The 17,521-nt window shown below is 44.0% G+C and overlaps 1 protein-coding gene across 1 annotated transcript in view; it reads right to left on the bottom strand.

Annotated features, from left to right (window-relative positions):
• Positions 1-17,521, bottom strand: part of SCNN1D (sodium channel epithelial 1 subunit delta) — a 78,929-nt gene that overhangs the window by 33,164 nt on the left and 28,244 nt on the right. The window contains exons 6-7 of the mRNA XM_040420173.1: positions 13,112-13,275; positions 7,961-8,059 (exon numbers count right to left, since the gene is read on the bottom strand). Of these exons, the coding sequence (XP_040276107.1) occupies positions 7,961-8,059; positions 13,112-13,275 (263 nt within the window). The remainder of the gene's footprint in view (positions 1-7,960; positions 8,060-13,111; positions 13,276-17,521) is intronic.

The raw sequence follows: 17,521 nt of genomic DNA, 5'->3' as shown, positions 1-17,521 counted from the left end.
CCAGGGCAGGATAAATACACCACAAGTGACCCCATTTTGGAAAGAAGACACCCCAAGGTATTCCGCGAGTCTTGATCACTTATAGATACTATATAGTACTAGTGCTGATTAGTGACAGCGATGACGCTAATCAGCGACTAATCAGTGACTGAGATGCGGTGGGCGCTAACTCCCTAACAAGTGGCTAACTAACTGGCGGTGATAAGGGACCCTTAGGCCCCATTCACACGTCCGCAATTCTGTTCCGCATTTTGCGGAACGGAATTGCGGATCCATTCATTTCTATGAGGACAGACTTTGTCCCGCTCGGATCCGGAATTGTGGATCTGCACTTCCGGGTCCGCACTTCCGTTCCGCAAAAATATAAAACATGCAATTGCGGACAAGAAAAGGCATTTTATATATAGTTCTGGCAATGTGCCGATCCGCAAAATGCGGAAAGCACATTGCCGGTGTCCGTGTTTTGTGGATCCGCAAAACACATACGGACGTCTGAATGGAGCCTTACAGGGGTGTGATCAATGACAGGGGGGTGATCAGGGAGTCTATATGGGGTGATCAGGGGTTAATAAGGGGTTAATAAGTGACAGGGGGGGTGTAGTGTAGTGTGGTGCTTGGTGCTACTTACAGAGCTGCCTGTGTCCTCTGGTGGTCGATCCAAGCAAAAGGGACAACCAGAGGACCAGGTAGCAGGTATAATAACTTGTTTACCTTGCGATCCTGTGAACACGCGCTCCTGTGTGCGCGCGTTCACAGGAAATCTCGCGTCTCGCGAGATGACGCGCCGATGCGTCAAGGAGGAATAACCCGGCCGCCCGCAGGACGCATCCCTGCGTTAGGCGGTCGGGAGCTGGTTAAGGGGTTAATAAATCCAACGCCGATACATAACATAAACCTTACAGAAATGTGCCCTATGCTATAGACACAAAAAATATATGGGGTCATTTATCAAACTGGTGTAAAGTGGAACTGGCTTAGTTCCCCATAGCAACCAATCAGATTCCACCTTTCATTTTTCACAGCTTCTTTGGAAAATGAAAGGTAGAATCTGATTGGTTGCTATGGGCAACTAAGCCAGTTCCACTTTACACTAGTTTGTTAAATCTCCCCCATAATCTTTATTGAAAAAGTACACTTCATATACCTAAAATTAACCATAGCAAAACCATGCACCCACAGTCATTATTATTTATTCCTTGCTTCGACTACATATCCATGCATAGTTGTCATTTTCATACATCTACAAGGCAGTGACATTATTTCTGGCAGCTTTACCGTGATGGCATTTATTATTAGCTGATTTCATTACCATACTATAAGGCCTCATTCACATCTCCGTCTGTAGATCCAGCTGGCTGTTCAGGCACAAAGCAGCCTGCCGGATATCCAGGGCCGTCTTTAATATTGATTGGACCCTGGGCAAAAATTTACTTGGGCCCCCTGGATCCCGCCTTCCCACACCTTAGGCAATCACGCCCTCCACCACAACACACACAAAAAAAATCCACACATCTGGTAGAGTACAGTGAATGACTTCCAGTAAATACTTCCAGTTCTGAAGACTCCAGCGGCTCAGGATCAGTGCTCTGGGCAGCTGGGCTCGGGCTGGAAGTGGGCACCGCTCTGCAGGAAGGAGACCAGGGCTCGGCTCACCCTAGAGTTACAGTGCACCCCAGCACCCCACAGTATGCAGTATAGCACTCTATAGTATACAGCACCACACAGTATGCAGTTTAGCACCCCACACTATACAGTACCCCACAGTATATAGTAGAGCAGTATAGCACCCCACACTATACAGTACCCCACAGTATATAGTAGAGCAGTATAGCAGCCCACAGTATACAGCACCTCACAGTATACAACACCTCACTGTATACAGCACCCCAAACTATACACGATACAGCACCCCACACTATACAGTACAGCAGTATAGCACTCCACACTATACCGCACCCACAGCATACAGACCCCCACAGTATACAGTACAGCAGTATAGCCCCCCACACTATACAGGCCCCCCCACTATACAGGCCCCCCACACTATACAGGCCCCCCCCACACTATACAGGCCCCCACACAGTATACAGGCCCCCACACAGTATACAGCCCCCACACAGTATACAGCCCCCACAGTATACAGCCCCCCACACTATACAGGCCCCCCCACAGTATACAGCCCCCCACACAGTATACATCCCCCACACAGTATACAACCCCCACACAGTATACAGCCCCCCCCACAGTATACAGGCCGCCACAGTATACAGTCCCACACAGTATACAGCCCACCACACAGTATACAGCCCCCCCCCACAGTATACAGGCCCACACACAGTATACAGCCCACCACACAGTATACAGCCCACCACACAGTATACAGCCCACCACACAGTATACAGGCCCCCACAGTATACAGCCCACCACACAGTATACAGCCCACCACACAGTATACAGCCCCCCCACAGTATACAGGTCCCCACAGCATACAGGCCCCCACACAGTATACAGCCCACCACACAGTATACAGCCCACCACACAGTATACAGCCCCCACAGTATACAGCCCACCACACAGTATACAGCCCCACAGTATACAGCCCCCACACAGTATACAGCCCACCACACAGTATACAGCCCCCCCCCCCACAGTATACAGGCCCCCACACAGTATACAGGCCCCCACACAGTATACAGAGCCCCCACAGTATACAGCCCCCCCCCACAGTATACAGGCCCCCACAGTATACAGGCCCCCACACAGTATACAGCCCACCACACAGTATACAGCCCACCACACAGTATACAGGCCCCCACACAGTATACAGTCACACACAGTATACAGAGCCCCCACAGTATACAGCCCCCCCCCCACAGTATACAGGCCCCCACACAGTATACAGCCCACCACACAGTATACAGCCCACCACACAGTATACAGCCCCCACACAGTATACAGGCCCCCACACAATATACAGGCCCCCCACAGTATACAGGCCCCCACACAGTATACAGCCCACCACACAGTATACAGCCCCCACACAGTATACAGGCCCCCCACAGTATACAGGCCCCCACACAATATACAGGCCCCCCACAGTATACAGGCCCCCACTATACAGTAGTTTACAGTATATTAACATAACAGCCCCTGTCACCTTTTTCTGATGTAATGTTCACACAAAAAAGCTCCACAGATAAGGTAAACTTCTCCTGCAGCAACACTCCTGCTAGGACCTGTGATGACCTCATAGCCATGTGACCAATAATTGCTAGGTTACTGGTGACATGGTGATGATGTCATTAAGGTCCTGATCAAAACTTTAACACAGTACGATCATGATGCCTGGACAGTGCAGGCAGGCATGGCAGCACCCCCTGTGTAGCTGACAGCTTGACACCCGGGGCAGTGGCTAGTAGGGCTCAAGAGGCAGCTGCCTTGGGCCCCCCAGGAGCAACTGGGCCCGGGGCAGCTGCCCCTTTTGCCCCTTGGTAAAGATGGCCCTGCGGATATCACGGATGCAGCATTTCTGGATCCTCTACTTCATCAACGAATTTCCATTGACTGCAATGGGGTCTGGCAGTGAACAGGATGATTTCCGTCAAAAATGCCGGGTTTCGACTAGAAGAAAACTGTTGTATGCAGCAGTTCATGTCCAGCCGAAACACAGCATTTTTGCTAGAAATTGCCGAACCCCATTGCAGTCACTGGGTGTAGCAATATGTTATATGCTGTGTATGGCCTCTAGGGGTCTTAGTACTTAGATATTCGTACAACTGCAGAGATCTCAAGTCTCCCGGAGGTTCAGGGAGTCTCCCGCTATTAGATAGCGGCTCCCTGACACCCGCATGTGAGACAATATATCCCGGAAAGGTTTACTGATAGCAGAGCACAGAGATAAGAGAAGTGACAGGACACAGAGTTTAGATTACAGGTTGAATTAACCCTTTAGGGTCAAATTGGCTTCTCAAGGAGATATATATATGTTAAAGGCATCCCTTCTTCTGTCTCATTCAGTAGCTATAGAACTATTGAGAGAGAGGTATTTTTTTTAAAAACATTTACACATTTAACCCTCCATTTTAATTATATTATTTACCCCAGTGTTAAATTCACACCCCTGGATGCTTGTTTTTTCCTACAGTGGGGTAGATAATTACACACAGGGTTTTAAAGAATAAACTTCCTGACTCAGACCAAGAGCCGACTCAGTGAGTCAGCAAGTGAATCGAAGCATCCGCGCATGCGCATTGCGCAACCTAAGCTTCGGTTCACTTGCTTCTTGTCAGCTCAGCGACTGAACCGAAGATTCGATTCATGAATCGGTTCATTTGAATGAACTGATTCAAATGAACCGATTCATGTGAAAGACCCGAACTTCCCATCTCTAGTTTACTCGCAGTAAACCTTTCCGGCAACCTGTAGCAGTGTCTCCTTCTCGGCGCGTGCGCACAGTGCAAGAAGAAGCCAATGCCAGCAGTCCGCAACGGCGCATCAGGCTGGGCCTGTGCGCACGAGCGGGATCTCAAAGCGGGAGGAGGGGGAGGGAGAGGCGGCACTGAGGAGTAGAAGGCGGCGCTGGGCACGAACGGCGATGCGTGCGGCCGGGCACCATGCATCCACAGACCTCCCCTGCTTGTGCACCTTAATTCAATGATTGACAGGTTAGTAAAACCTGTTTTTCCGCAGAATAAAGCCACAAATAGCTTTTATAAGGCCACCTTAGAAATCAGAATGCTACCCTGGACATGAGCATATGTTTAGCTCACAGGGCTTATAGGTGGTGACAGAATCCCTTTAATCATATACATAAATATGATAATTTGGGGCAGGGTAATGAGCCCAGTCCTCCACACCATAGAGCAAAGTGTGCAGATACTGCACATGTTTGGAAAATGTAATAAAAAGTTTGTGAAAGAAAAAAAAATGAAAACCTCCCTGAAATGAGTTTTTGCAGGTTGGGATGTCTGCAACTGTGTTATTGCAACTCGTTGGTTGTAGTTCAGGAAGCAGCACTGTGGCCCCAAAAAGAATGAGACAGTGGAGAGATACAAGTTCAAGGAATCAGGAGGCTGGGGAAAGTGTGGACAGATATGTGACAGAGCTGAGGAGACTGGCTGCAACCTGTGGATTTAGGGACATTAGGGACTCCCTCATCAGAGACAGAATAGTGTGTGGCATCAGAGACTCTCACCTCAGAGAAAGATTACTGAGGGACGAAGAGCTGGCTTTAGAGAAATGTCTACAAATCTGCAGGGCTTCTGAGCTGACTAAAGACAGCCTGAAGATGATGGAGGGCACCAGTGATGCCTTAGTACAATATCTGTGAAAGGGCGGGCTCAGTCCAGTGTAAATACTGTGGCAAAAGACATGGTCAAAAATCTGGCAACTAAAATTTTATGTTGATAAGTACAAGATAATGTACCTGGGGCGTAAAAACCCAAGAGCAGAATATAAAATCAGTGATACAGTCCTAACCTCAGTATCTGAGGAAAGGGATTTAGGGGTCATTATTTCAGAAGACTTAAGCCTCTTTCACGCGGGTGAGATTTCCGTGCGGATGCGATGCGTGAGGTGAACGCATTGCACCCGCACTGAATCCGGACCCATTCATTTCTATGGGTCTGTGCACATCACTTGTGCGTTGCGTGAAAATTGCAGCATGCTCTATTTTGTGCGTTATTTACGCAGCGCAGGCCCCATAGAAGTGAATGGGGCTGCGTGAAAATCGCAAGCATCCTCAAGCAAGTGCGGATGCGGTGCGATTTTCACGCACGGTTGCTAGAAGACGATCGGGATGGGGACCCGATCATTATTATTTTCCCTTATAACATGGTTATAAGGGAAAATAATAGCATTCTTAATACAGAATGCTTAGTAAAATAGGGCTGGAGGGGTTAAAAAAAAATAAAAAAAATTTTTAACTCCCCTCATCCACTTGTTCGCGCAGCCCGGCTTCTCTTCTTTCTTCTTCTTTGCTGTGCAGGAGGAAAAGGATCTGTGGTGACGTCACTGCGCACATCAGATGGTCCGTCACATGATCCATCACCATGGTGATGGATCATGTGATGGACCATGTGATGAGCGCAGTGATGTCATCAAAGGTCCTTTACCCAGGTCCTGAAGAAAGAAGAGAAGCCGGGCTGCACGAACAAGTGTATTAAGGTGAGTTAAATTATTATTATTTTTTTTAACCCCTCCAGCCCTATTTTACTAAGCATTCTGTATTAAGAAGGCTATTATTTTCCCTTATAACCATGTTATAAGGGAAAATAATTACATCTACACAACCTTGAACCCAAACCTGAACTTCAGTGAAGAAGTTCAGGTCTGGGTGCCACATTCAGTTTTTTATCACGCGAGTGCAAAACGCATTGCACGGGTTTGCTGCAATGCACCCGGGAAGCATCCTGAGCCAAAACGTGATGCCCGTATGAACCCAGCCTTAAAGTTAGGCAGACAATGTCATAGAGCAGCAGGAAATGCTAGCAGAATGCTTGGGTGTATAGGGAGAGGAATTACCAGTAGAAAGAGGGAGGTGCTCATGCCGCTCTACAGAGACCTCATTTGGAGTATTGTGCTCAGTACTGGAGACCATATCTCCAGAAGGATATTGATACTTGGGAGAGAGTTCAGAGAAGAGCTACTAAACTGGTACATAGATTGCAGAATAAAACTTACCAGGAAAGATTAAAGGACCTTAACATGTATAGCTTGGAAGAAAGACGAGACTAGTGGCGTCGCTACAGGGGAGCGAGGGGGGGCAATTGCCCCCCCTATGTTATTCTTTGCCCCCCCAGGTGCCCCCCCGCTGATTCCCCCCAAAGCAGGCCGGTGAATACTAATGAGCGCTTCCATTATGGAAGCGTTCATTAGTACCGAAGGACCAGGAAGTGGTGAACGCTCTGTACTTACCACTTCCTGGTCCTCGGCTGTCGGCTGTGCAGGGCTGCGCACAGCGTGAGGGCGCTCTGTGACCTCACGCTGTGCGTGCCATTTCAGAGCACAGTCGACTGAGGAGAGAGAAAATTGCAGGCGGGGTCCAGGAGCAGGAGAGGTAAGTGGTTTTTTATTTTATAAAAAATGTGGCTGCTGGGGGCATAATAGGGGCTAATCATGAGAGGCATAATGGGGGCTAATTGGAGGCATATGGGGGCTAATTAGAGGCATATGGGGGCAAATTAGAGGCATATGAGGGCTAATGAGGCATATGGGGGCCAATGAGGCATATGGGGGCTAATGAGGCATATGGGGGCTAATGATGCATGATGGGGGCTAATGAGAGGCATCATGGGGCTAATTAGAGACACAATGGGGCTAATTAGACTATTAGAGGCATATGGGGGCTAATGAGGCATATGGGGGCTAATGAGGCATATGGGCGCTATTAAGAGGCATATGGGCGCTAATAAGAGGTATAATGGGGGCTAATTAGGCATCTCACAAGAAACTCAGCTTCATCGACAGAAAATATAAAAAGTTATGGCTCTCAGAATATGGCGACACAAGAACAAATAATTTATTTTAAAAGGCAAAATAATGCTATATAAATTTGATATCACCATAAACATACTGACACAGAATAAAGTTATAATAATTTTTTCACACATGTTAAATAAAAACTAAACTCAAACAACAAATCCATAAACAGCTAAATTCAATAAAATACTTGTGCCACAAAATGGTGTCATTAAAAATACAAGTTTACCACAAAAAAACAGTCCTCATGCAGCAAAATAATATGGCTCTCGGATGGCAGGGATGAAAAAAGAAAAAAATTCTGTCGTGAAGGTCAAAACTGGCTGCAGTAGTAAGGGGTAGATTTTTTTTTTTTTTTTTTTTTTTACCCAAGAGTTAAGCATGTTTAATAAATAAAAATAAAAAATCCCTTACAGTGGTTTAAAGGCAATATTGATCTAAGTATCGGGATAAGCTTTGACCTACAAACAATCTGGTTTACCTGTTGGGTGTAGGATGAATTGTACATCAGCTGGAAGTCTAAGTTGCTCCCATCTAAGATACAGTCACTGTATGGTGCACCCAAACGGTTCATCTGATCCTGCGACAAAATATAAAAGTTGATTATAATTACTGATATACCGTATTTACTGTACAAAATATAGTGTAAAAAATACCATATTTACCAGCATTAATTCAGCAGATATGCGAGATCTGCACTTGTCAGCTGAATGTAATGCTGTAGGTCCCATCTCCTAAGGCTACTTTCACATTAGCGTTTTTTGCGGATCCGTCATGGATCTGCAAAAACGCTTCCGTTACAATAATACAACCGCATGCATCCGTCATGAACGGATCCAGTTGTATTATGTCTTCTATAGCAATGACGGATCAGTCATGAACACCATTGAAAGTCAACGGGGGCGGATCCGTTTTCTATTGTGTCAGAGAAAACGGATCCGTCCCCATTGACTTACATTGTGTGTCAGGACGGATCCGCACCACATGGCGGACAGAAAAACGGTGCAGGCAGCGTTTTGTTGCCTGCCTCCGGAGCGGAATGGAGACGGAACGGAGGCAAACTGATGCATTCTGAGCGGATCCTTCTCCATTCAGAATGTATTAGGGAAAAACGGATGCGTTTTAGACCGCTTGTGAGAGCCCATGACGGATCTCACAAACGGAAAACTGAAATGCTAGTGTGAAAGTAGCCTTTCACACGAGCGAGTTTTCCGTGCGGGCGCAATGCACTGAATCCGGACACATTCATTTCAATCGGTCTGTGTACATGAGCGTTGTTTTTCACTGGTGCGTTGTGTAAAAATTGCAGTATGTTCTACAGTATTTTTCGCCCTATAAGACGCACCGGCCCATAAGACGCACTAGGTTTTTGAGGCGGAAAATAAGAAAAAAAAATTTTTGAACCAAAAGGTGTGCTTTTGGTGGACTTTGAACTAATGGTAGCTTGTGAATGACACTATTATGGGGGATCTGTGGATGACGCACTGCTATGGGGGATCTGTGGATGGCACTGTTATGGGGGTCTCTGGATGGCACTGTTATGGGGGTCTGTGTCTGACACTGTTATGGGGGCGTCTGTGGATGGCACTGTTATGGGGGCATCTGTGGATGGCATGACACTGCTATGGGGGGGATCTGTGGATAACAGATAAATAGCATCTTATGCTATTTGACATCCACAGATCCCCCCCATAACAGTGTCAGCCACTGTGAATGACCCCTCAATACAGGGGGCTGGCATCTACACTAGTTTTTTAATGGCAGCGGGGGCCCAGTGCAGTAATTATATTCTATTGCACCGGGCCCCGCTCATTGTACTAATCGTATCTACGGTAACTGCAGGCAATGTTTAACTATAGAATATGTTCTATCCAGCAGTCTGTACTTACGAGCATAGCAGGCAGGAGGCTGGGCGGGCACGTGACGTAGGAAGTTACGCTGCCTGTGCCCACCCGCCCAGCCCTGGCTCCATAGACGTGAATGGGACTGCGCGAAAAACGCATCGCATCCGCAAGCAAGTGTGGATGCAATGCGTTTTTCACTGATGGTTGCTAAGAGATGTTGTTTGTAAATCTTCAGTTTTTTATCATGTGCGTGAAAAACGCATCAATGCGCATTTTACCCGCGCGAGAAAAAACTGAACCACTGAACGCAATCACAGACAAAACTGACTGAACTTGCTTTCAAAATAGTGCGAGTTTTTCTGAATGCACCCTGAACGCATCCGAACCTAATCCACTTTGTTTGTGTGCAAGAGGCCTTAGGTGGCCGCAAACTGTAGAAAATCGCTGTGTTATCATATGTAATTGATCCCCTTGGTGCAATGAGGGTGGTGCCATTGCATCTTGTTGCACCCATAGGCTCCGCCCTCTGTCTCCTATGGTGAGCCCCCAGTGCTAAGACTGACAGGCCAGGCACTGAAAACATATTCACTCCTGGCACTGAAGTCTTGCTGTAGAGGAAGGAGCAATGCTGGATCAGAGACAGCTTGGGCGGGTGAGTTTTTAAAATTATTTTAGTAGCCCCCCCTGCAATTTACCACAAAAAGCTGAACTTGGAAAAAGTGTGGTAATTACCTTTACCTTATAATCATGTTTATATCACTGGCGGATTAGTAGTTTATACCTTGCGATCATTTGGCCCCTGCTGTAATGAAAATCAGCTCTCCAGGCACTGACTTCCCGTTAACCTGTGACAGACGGGATTATACACAGCAGCCAATTTAAAGAAGCAGAGCAACAGGGAGGAGCAAACTCAAATCCTGAGGTAGGTGTGTCTCAGACTACTTCATACTCCCGGTGGGCCCTGTATTCAAGTTACAGTCACAGATCACACTTCTGCTGTGACAGATCAAGTTAAAAAGCAGCCAAACAGCAAGCCTGGAGGAAAATGAATAGCAGCTAAGCACCCCCTATAGATAGTGACCAGTAATTTCTGAGCTCATGACTGGACAATTACTTTAATAGTGCTATTAACTAACTTTTATATAGAAGCTAAATAGGCAGACAATATACTACAATGTACAGTACTACTGAAGATGTTGATGCTATATAAATAATATTAAAGGCTATATACAACTTCGGGGCAATTTTTTATTTCTGATTGCATTTTACTTATTTTGGGCTAAAAATAATTTTTTTAATTGGTCTTTATTAAAAAAATATTCAGCCATTCTGTCAAAAAAGATTAATTGTCTAGCTGTGCAAAAAGTACTTTCACTATGACTTTGTGCTGGTCATCTAATAAAACATCTCTAAACTACTGAAAGGTCAAAAAAAACTTATTTAAGTCACATTCTTATCAGTAAGAATAGAATTGAGCTATAATGAGTGTTTATAAGGTCAGCGATCAGAGATAAGAAGTAAAAATACAGAACCTGCTACTAGAGAATCTCAAGGCGGTACAGGGAAAGGGACACAACATTATTTATAAAGACCAAATGAAAAAATGATTTTTAGCTCAAAATGAGTACAATACAATAATAAAAAACAATTACCCACAAGTACATAGCATTTGCAAAGGTACATAGCCGTTGCGTGCTGCGTTTTTTGTCATGGAGAATTCCAGTATATTTACCGGATTGTGGCCGGATCTCAGCCACAATATAGACAATGGGGTCGACGGGCATTCTGGTAACATCTGGCAATGCCGGAGCAGGAGAACGGCTGTTCTCTGCCAGAACAGCCTGCCAGAGAGCACACCTATGACCATGGGGGTTAAGGAAGTCGCAGTTGTTGCCTCTTCAGTCTACTGAATGGAAGGAGTCCTGGGGTCAGACTCCTACTCTAATAGCACCACTTGATCAGGTTAATAGTAGCACCATAAAGAAAACTTACTGAATGCTTTATTCACAAATAGGTGGTTAGAAGATGTGACAATGATCCCCATATAGCGAGACAGTCTCACCAGGTAAATGTCCTCAAAGTGTGAGTTGGTAAGCGCCACTCCCTTAGTCTTAGTGTGGTATAGTGTATTCACTATATACAGGGTGGGCCATTTATATGGATACACCTTAATAAAATGGGAATGGTTGGTGATATTAACTTCCTGTTTGTGGCACATTAGTATATGTGAGGGGGGAAACTTTTCAAGATGGGTGGTGACCATGGCGGCCATTTTGAAGTCGGCCATTTTGAATCCAACTTTTGTTTTTTCAATAGGAAGAGGGTCATGTGACACATCAAACTTATTGAGAATTTCACAAGAAAAACAATGGTGTGCTTGGTTTGAACGTAACTTTATTCTTTCATGAGTTATTTACAAGTTTCTGACCACTTATAAAATGTGTTCAATGTGCTGCCCATTGTGTTGGATTGTCAATGCAACCCTCTTCTCCCACTCTTCACACACTGATAGCAACACCGCAGGAGAACTGCTAGCACAGGCTTCCAGTATCCGTAGTTTCAGGTGCTGCACATCTCGTATCTTCACAGCATAGACGATTGCCTTCAGATGATACGAGATGTGCAGCACCTGAAACTACGGATACTGGAAGCCTGTGCTAGCATTTCTCCTGCGGTGTTGCTATCAGTGTGTGAAGAGTGGGAGAAGAGGGTTGCATTGACAATCCAAAACAATGGGCAGCACATTGAACACATTTTGTAAGTGGTCAGAAACTTGTAAATAACTCATGAAAGAATAAAGTTACGTTAAAACCAAGCACACCATTGTTTTTCTTGTGAAATTCCCAATAAGTTTGATGTGTCAAATGACCCTCTTCCTATTGAAAAAACAAAAGTTGGATTCAAAATGGCCGACTTCAAAATGGCCGCCATGGTCACCACCCATCTTGAAAAGTTTCCCCCCCTCACATATACTAATGTGCCACAAACAGGAAGTTAATATCACCAACCATTCCTATTTTATTAAGGTGTATCCATATAAATGGCCCACCCTGTAGATTGAAAATATATTTCAAGTAGTTTGATATTTTCAGACATAGGCGAATGAAAAATTTTGTGGGGGTTCCTAGGTCCCAGTTAGGCAATCTAGGAGGTTTTCATAGACGACGAATAAAATATATAGGAAACATACGGATCAATAAATAATAAGATAACAGCATTAAATTATTAAAAAGATAAAACCAAATTAAAATCTGTATGCACTCACTTCACTGGAGGGTAGTCAGCAGGATAAGCTCAAGACACCTCTGACTTTTAACCCCCCTGGCCAGGATCGCATGTAGAGATGTTGAAGACTGATGGCAGCACACTTCTGGAGGCTTCTGATCAATCTCTTTTTTTTTTATAAATGTGAGTCTACACTGACCTTATTACACTGATTTTTCTCTTTACTATCCCACTGCTGTCGGCACCCACTACCTTTCATCCCCTTTGGGATTTCACAATCCCCTAGGATTTGAATAACTTCCTCTTTTTTCTCTGTTTTTATGGTCTTATTCACAAATATTCAGCCCTGTTTGATCCTTCCGTTATACCTCATGACTCTGATTATCCAAACCCTACAGTATCTTTTGTCTGGGCTGGAAGTGGGGAAAAAATGCAGAAGGGATTTTTTTCTGGGAGTGCTTATTTAACCCCTTTAAGACTACAATTCTGAATATATTAAAAAGGTCACATGCATTTTACAAAAGTAAACCGATTTTTGAGAAAAATCCAGCTCAATCACTAACCTGTCTAATACTGATTGAAGTCTCGGTCCCTGGCCATATATCAAATCCTTCATGCTCTGCCAGTGGAAACTGGTTAGGGTTGTGAATCATGACCTTAGCACCTGCTGCACTTGACAAAATGGGCATATTATCGTTCTGGTCTGTCTTCAGCGTCAAGGACAATCCTTAAAAAGAAAGCGATCAAGTTAAATTAGTTTCACATCTGAAATTGTGTGATAGAGCTAACAGTAAATGTTCTTAAACTTCTATATTTGCAAATCTCTGTGCAATGAGCCATTCCTTATCCTGTACTTCTGAATGGAAAAGGAAGTATCATAAGTCTATATATAGGAAAGGACTGATAGAGATACTAGATACTGTATCTACTACTATCAATATTAATGATGTGCCCATCTATGACTGTCCTCAGCTTTCATTGTATATAGTTGTCACTGTCAAAAATCATCACAAAATATAAGACATTCCTGCAAATATAATAGGTGTAATTATATAACCAGACATGCTGTATATACAGTCAATGACAAAAAATGAATGCACCAAGAAGTTGTTGGAATTGAATGAAACTTTCTATGTGTGAATGTAATGACGATATATGTAAGTGATTACAGTATTAGAGAGAAACGATAAGTTTATTGGGGAAACTGTACAATTGAAAGGAGGCTCTAATATCCTGTTGGGTCACCTCTAGCCTGGACACAAGGCTAAGGTTGCTGAAGCTAGCATCCCAGATATGCCCTAAATACTCAATTGGCAATAAATTTGACAACTAGGCAAGACTGGTAAGTGTTGTAATCTGGCGCAGACATTCCTGGAAAAACCTTTACTGTGGGTGTGCATTATCCTGAAAAATGCCAGTTGGAAGCCCTGACATGAGAGACCACATATATGACTGCAGGATGTCCTGCACATATCACTACTAGGGGTGACCAACTGTCGTATGCAATGACTCCCCAGATCACCACAGCAGCAGTCGGGGCAGTCCCAAATAGTTGTGAGAAAAAGCAAGAGAAACTAGTATGTTATACTGGATTTCTCAGCATTATATGCATTGTCTGGGGTTGGGGGGGGGGGGGGGTAATCGTTCTCATTATGGAGAATACCTAATATGTGTATGTGTGTAGAGTATTGTATGCCAGGCAATGCTCCTCTGGGTTTCTAGAAAGATATTCAGATTCTTTTTTTTTTTTTTTAAAGTTCTTTTTATTGATATATAAATTATAAGAACATGAGTAACAATAGGGCAGTACAGTATTTCTTACACAATGTACAGCTTAAATCATCTAGCAACAGAGGGTTACAGTCTTGTCTGGTGCTTATTGAAGAAACACATATATCACTACAATACTATATTCACATTGGAACAGTAATAATGACCTCTGTAAAGAATCGTGATGGAAAAGCAACATATACGGATAATTCAGTGATCAGAAGTTATTAATACTGAAAAGTGATTGGTTAACATCAGGGGTAAAAAAAGGGGGGGGGCAGGTGAGGAAAGAGGGAGATGGGAAGTAAAGGCTACAAAGATGTATCTCTTAACCATAAGACTCCTTTCTAAATAGTCGATAGAGGAGAATGTGAGAAGATTAGCTGTAGACTAATATTAAATGGAGGACAAATAACCATAAGTAACTCTCTCACTATTGGACAACATATCCACCCTCATATAGGGAAGCATCTAAATTTAGCCCAAGGGAACCAAATCTTCTTGAAGAAGATGTGGGTCTTAGTCTCCCAACTTGCCAGCTCCTCCAGACGGAACAGAGAATCAACCTTTTCCACCCACTAGCTGAGCGTTGGGGGAGAGTCTGCCTTCCAATAAGTGGGGACTAGAATTCTGCCAGCTGCAAGGAGGTGTTTTATTAGTTTCAGTGTATGTTTAGGGAGTATCTCTGGAAATAAATGTAACAAGCAAATCTCTGGAAGTAATGAAAGATTCGTACCTGCAACCAGATTAATCTGGGGTAGAACTGATGACCAATATGTGGTAATGAGTGGGCATGTCAACCATAAATGAAAATATGTGCCTGTCTATTGTCCACATCTTCAGCAATTAGGGTTATAATTAGAGTTGTATTTGTTTAGTCTTGCTGGGGTTAAATGCCATCTAGTTAGGATTTTATATCCGGACTCTTGCATTCTTATGCATTTAGAAGATTGCTTGGGAGCTAAGAAGAGTTTTCGCAAGTCCACTTCTGAGAATTCTTTGTTCAGGTCCTTTTCCCATGCTGCTACAAAGGGGAGTTTCAAATTAGCGGGTGGGGAGAGCAAGAGTTTACTAAGAGTTGATGCAACCCTCTTCAGCATTTTTAGCTATGTCAGTGTCAGGACTCAAACCCAGGGACTCCTGTATCCCAGGCTGCAGTTCTTCCAACTGAGCTATTCAGCTTTCTGGACAGCTCCTGTGCTGAACCGAAGCCTACAGTTGCCTGTGCCTCTAGTTTCAGTTTCCTGCCTCCCTGTTTGCTCCACCCTGTTCCTTGATTGGACTTCCTATTTAAATCCAGCCTTGCACTTCCTGCCTTGCGAGATTATTGTGCTCCTCAGCCTGTAATCAAGCTAGTCTCTCCACGCTCCTCTGCCAAATACTGATGCTCATCTGTGCATCGACCACAAGCTTCCTCCTGACTACGGTACTTGCTACCCCTCAAATACCAATGCTTATCTGTGCATCGACCAGTGGCTTCCTCCTGACAATGGTACTTGCTACTCCTCAAATACTGACGCTTATCTGTGCATCGACCACTGACTTTCTCCTGACTACGATATCAGCCTTGCAAGTAGTTGCAATAAAAGACTCCAAACCAGACCCGGACCGTTACAGAATAATCTCGCCCAAAAATGGAGTCTGTTGTGACCACCTTGAGGCAACAATTTGCTTAGCTTCAAGAATTTGGTTCAAGTTACCAAGAAAAATTACTGAACGTAGAAAAGAGAGACTACGGATATTCGGAAGCAAACCTACCTACTCCTTTAGTCACTCAGCATTGAATTCATAGCAAAAGACTGAATCCTTACCAGAACCTGTGCAGATTGATGTCATCCAAAAACCTCTTAGTGCGGTGGAGAAAGAGAGGCACCGTACAGAAAATCTGTGTCTCTATTGTGGGGGCTCAGGACATTATGCCATTAACTGTCCCAACAAGTTTCAAAGGTCTATAGCCTGCACGAGTGCTAAGGCAGATAGTAATCTTGAATTTTCTGAACTGCCGGATTCAGTTATGCAGACCATCTCATCTGTAACCCAAAACAAAAACAAAATGTGTTCCTCATCTTCTCATTTTGCCATTCCGATACATGTCATAGTTGGGAGCCATAAACTGCTATGCTCTACCATGTTGGATTCTGGGGCGGGGGGAAATTTCATGGACTTACAATTTGCGCTTAGTAATAACATTGCGCGTAAAACAAAATCCATGCCAATTGATATGGAAACTGTTGATGGATCACCTTTATCATCTGGACCTGTAACTCACGAGACAATAGAACTTGGACTCTGTATTGAACCTGATCATCATGAAACTATTAGTTTTCATCTGATTTCTTCTCCCAAGTTTCTGGTTATTTTAGGAATTCCGTGGTTTGCTATCCATAATCCTTCTATCAACTGGGAATCAAAGGCTGTTAGATTTCCTTCTGAATACTGCAAGGATAATTGTAATATAAGTTTATCTATTCAAAAACAAATAAAAGTTTCCAAAAGTCCTCATCAGAGTTATGATAAATTACCACTTCAGTATCAACAGTTCAGTGATGTCCGCAGCAAGAAAAAAGCTGATCAACTACCTCCTCATTGCCCTTATAATTGTCCCATCGAGTTGCTTCCTGGAGCTACCATTCCTTTTGGCAGAATTTATAATCTCTCTGAACCAGAATTAAAAGTGCTCAGAGAATACTCAGATAAAAGTTTATTTTCATTTGACCCTCCTCATCGCCAGCTGGTGCACCTTTGTTCTTTGTAGAAAAGAAAGACTCAACCTTGAGACCATGTATTGACTACAGAGAACTAAATAAGATTACTATTAAAAATAGTTACCCTCTTCCTCTAATTCCTGAGTTACTGGAAAAACTCTACTCTGCTAATAATTTTACCAAACTAGATTTAAGAGGGGCCTATAATCTCATTCGCCTTCATCCAGGGGATGAGTGGAAGACTTTAGAACTAGATACGGACATTGAATATCTGGTTATGCCGTTTGGGCTCTGTAACGCCCCTGCAACCTTTCAACATTTTGTTAATGATGTGTTTCGAGACTGCTTAGACCAATTTGTTGTGGTGTACCTTGATGACATCCTTATATTTTCAGACACCTTGGAGGAACATCGCAGACATGTTTAGTTAGTCTTGGAACGTCTCTAGGAGAATAATCTTTATATCAAACTGGAAAAATGTGAATTTGAACAAACAAA

Source organism: Bufo bufo, chromosome 1 (genome assembly GCF_905171765.1).
Source record: "Bufo bufo chromosome 1, aBufBuf1.1, whole genome shotgun sequence".
In the NCBI taxonomy this organism is placed as follows: Eukaryota; Metazoa; Chordata; class Amphibia; order Anura; family Bufonidae; genus Bufo; species Bufo bufo.
The sequence above is the reverse complement of the archived record's forward strand: the minus strand, read 5'-3'. Positions and strand labels throughout refer to the sequence as shown.